Genomic DNA, 1672 nt, shown 5'->3' with positions numbered 1-1672 from the left:
CAGCCAGGGTTCGACGTAGAATCAACGACGACGTTAAAAGGCAAACGAAGAGAGTCGAATGCGACTAGTAAATCCCTCGCGTAATCACATGGCATGATCATTTTTAGAGAGGCAGAGAACATCATAAATAACACCACTACACATAACACATCACCAGCCAATCCAGAAACAGCGTCACAAACACAGTCAACCATGCGAGGAGGTCTTGAGGAGTAAATCGCACCCCCATATGTCGTTAACTTTCGCTTCCCTCTCGAGCGTTGTACTGCAATCGTTGCCCATAAGGTGTCGAACGGTCACCGAAACGTCCTCTTGCACAGCCGAAAGTCGTAAAGCATCGAGGCCCTCCCCAGAGCGGCAGATCTCAGTAGATGCGTTCCACAGCCACGACAACGACCTCAACCGTGACAGCGTGAGCTCCTTAGTGACTCTTGCGACTTGCATAGCAACAGCGAGCTGAGGGCCGAAGGTGGGCTTCTCTATGATTCGAGATTTGGCGGCCAACTGGAGTGCATCAAGCAATAACGCGTTGTCGTCCATAGCCCATCCAGGAGTACATAATGCATATGCGAGACACACAAGGGAGTGCTGGTCTGACTTCGGCAAGTTGGACTTAGCCAGTTGCAGTAGCTGTCGTCTATGATGACCCTCGATAGTGTTCACCAAGTCCAGCCGAGATATCGCCAAGAGTGTGCGTGCGAGAGAAGCAGGATCTGGTTTTTCACACGACATAAAAGCACCAAGCAAGACCCCACACAGCAGTGGAACGTCTCGTAACAAAGCCTTCGCATAAATGCCCATCAGTAGTGAGAGATTCTGTGGCGATCGAAGTTGGCTTCGGGGAATGCGATGAAGACGTTTCGAGCACTCCATCAGAATGGAGTGGTCGTTAATACCACAACTCACGAAGAACTTGCCGACACACGCGAGCTCTGCGATGGTCATCTTGTCAACAGCAGGACTTATAAAATAACTCAAGCGTTTGACAATATCACTCTCGGGGACAAAGTTCGCCTTTTCGAAGGAATTCAAAAGCATAACCAAATCCTTCGCTTGCATGCTTCTAAGGCTCTCGTTGCTTGTCAACATTGGCGTCACAAACTCAAACACTTTTTCAACTATGGGGTTGCCAGAAGGATAGAGCCGCGATAAAGAGTAAATTATAAGGGACTGCTCGTGTGGGTTCATTTTCACAAGCACTCCCGCCACATTCTCAGTTGATAGCAACGAATTCACACAAAACTCTTCCACAATCTGCAAAGTCCAGGGACGAATTTTTAGCTTAGCACAGGCGTGCAGTATCTGAAAACCATATTAATATACACAACTTAGATGAGTTACTCTCACATTGGCGATTCCCTGTGGAGACAAGTCATTTCCAACTCGAGGGAGAACACTGCAGATCAGTTCTTCACACAAGGCCAACACACACTCGGGCACCCCGTCCTTTGAACGCTTGTTCTCATCAGCCAGCACCTTCGCCACTGCATTCACGGCAAGCGATAGATCTTGTGGTACTAACTCGGCAGAGTGCTCCACCAGAGCCTTCAGCGAGCCCCTTATCCAACCGCAAGAATCAGAAGCTCCTGTTCTCGTTAGTGTGTTCATAGTTAGAGTCGCTTGACGAACGGGCATTTTACTGGCGTGTACGCGGAGCCAGCGGCCTACGATG

General features: G+C 49.3%; 1 protein-coding gene across 1 annotated transcript; it reads right to left on the bottom strand.

The window, feature by feature from the left end:
- Nucleotides 1-186: 186 nt before the first annotated feature.
- Nucleotides 187-1302, bottom strand: Pmar_PMAR002559 (hypothetical protein; the record flags this gene model as incomplete). Its single annotated transcript, XM_002765085.1, has 1 exon — nucleotides 187-1302. A coding segment is annotated over one exon (1116 nt), but the record flags the coding sequence as incomplete, so codon positions are not given.
- Between the last annotated feature and the right edge of the window lie 370 nt (nucleotides 1303-1672).

Source organism: Perkinsus marinus (genome assembly GCF_000006405.1).
Source record: "Perkinsus marinus ATCC 50983 genomic scaffold scf_1104296975676, whole genome shotgun sequence".
In the NCBI taxonomy this organism is placed as follows: domain Eukaryota; phylum Perkinsozoa; order Perkinsida; family Perkinsidae; genus Perkinsus; species Perkinsus marinus.
Note: the sequence above shows the minus strand (reverse complement) of the source record. Positions and strands in the feature narration are given on the sequence as shown.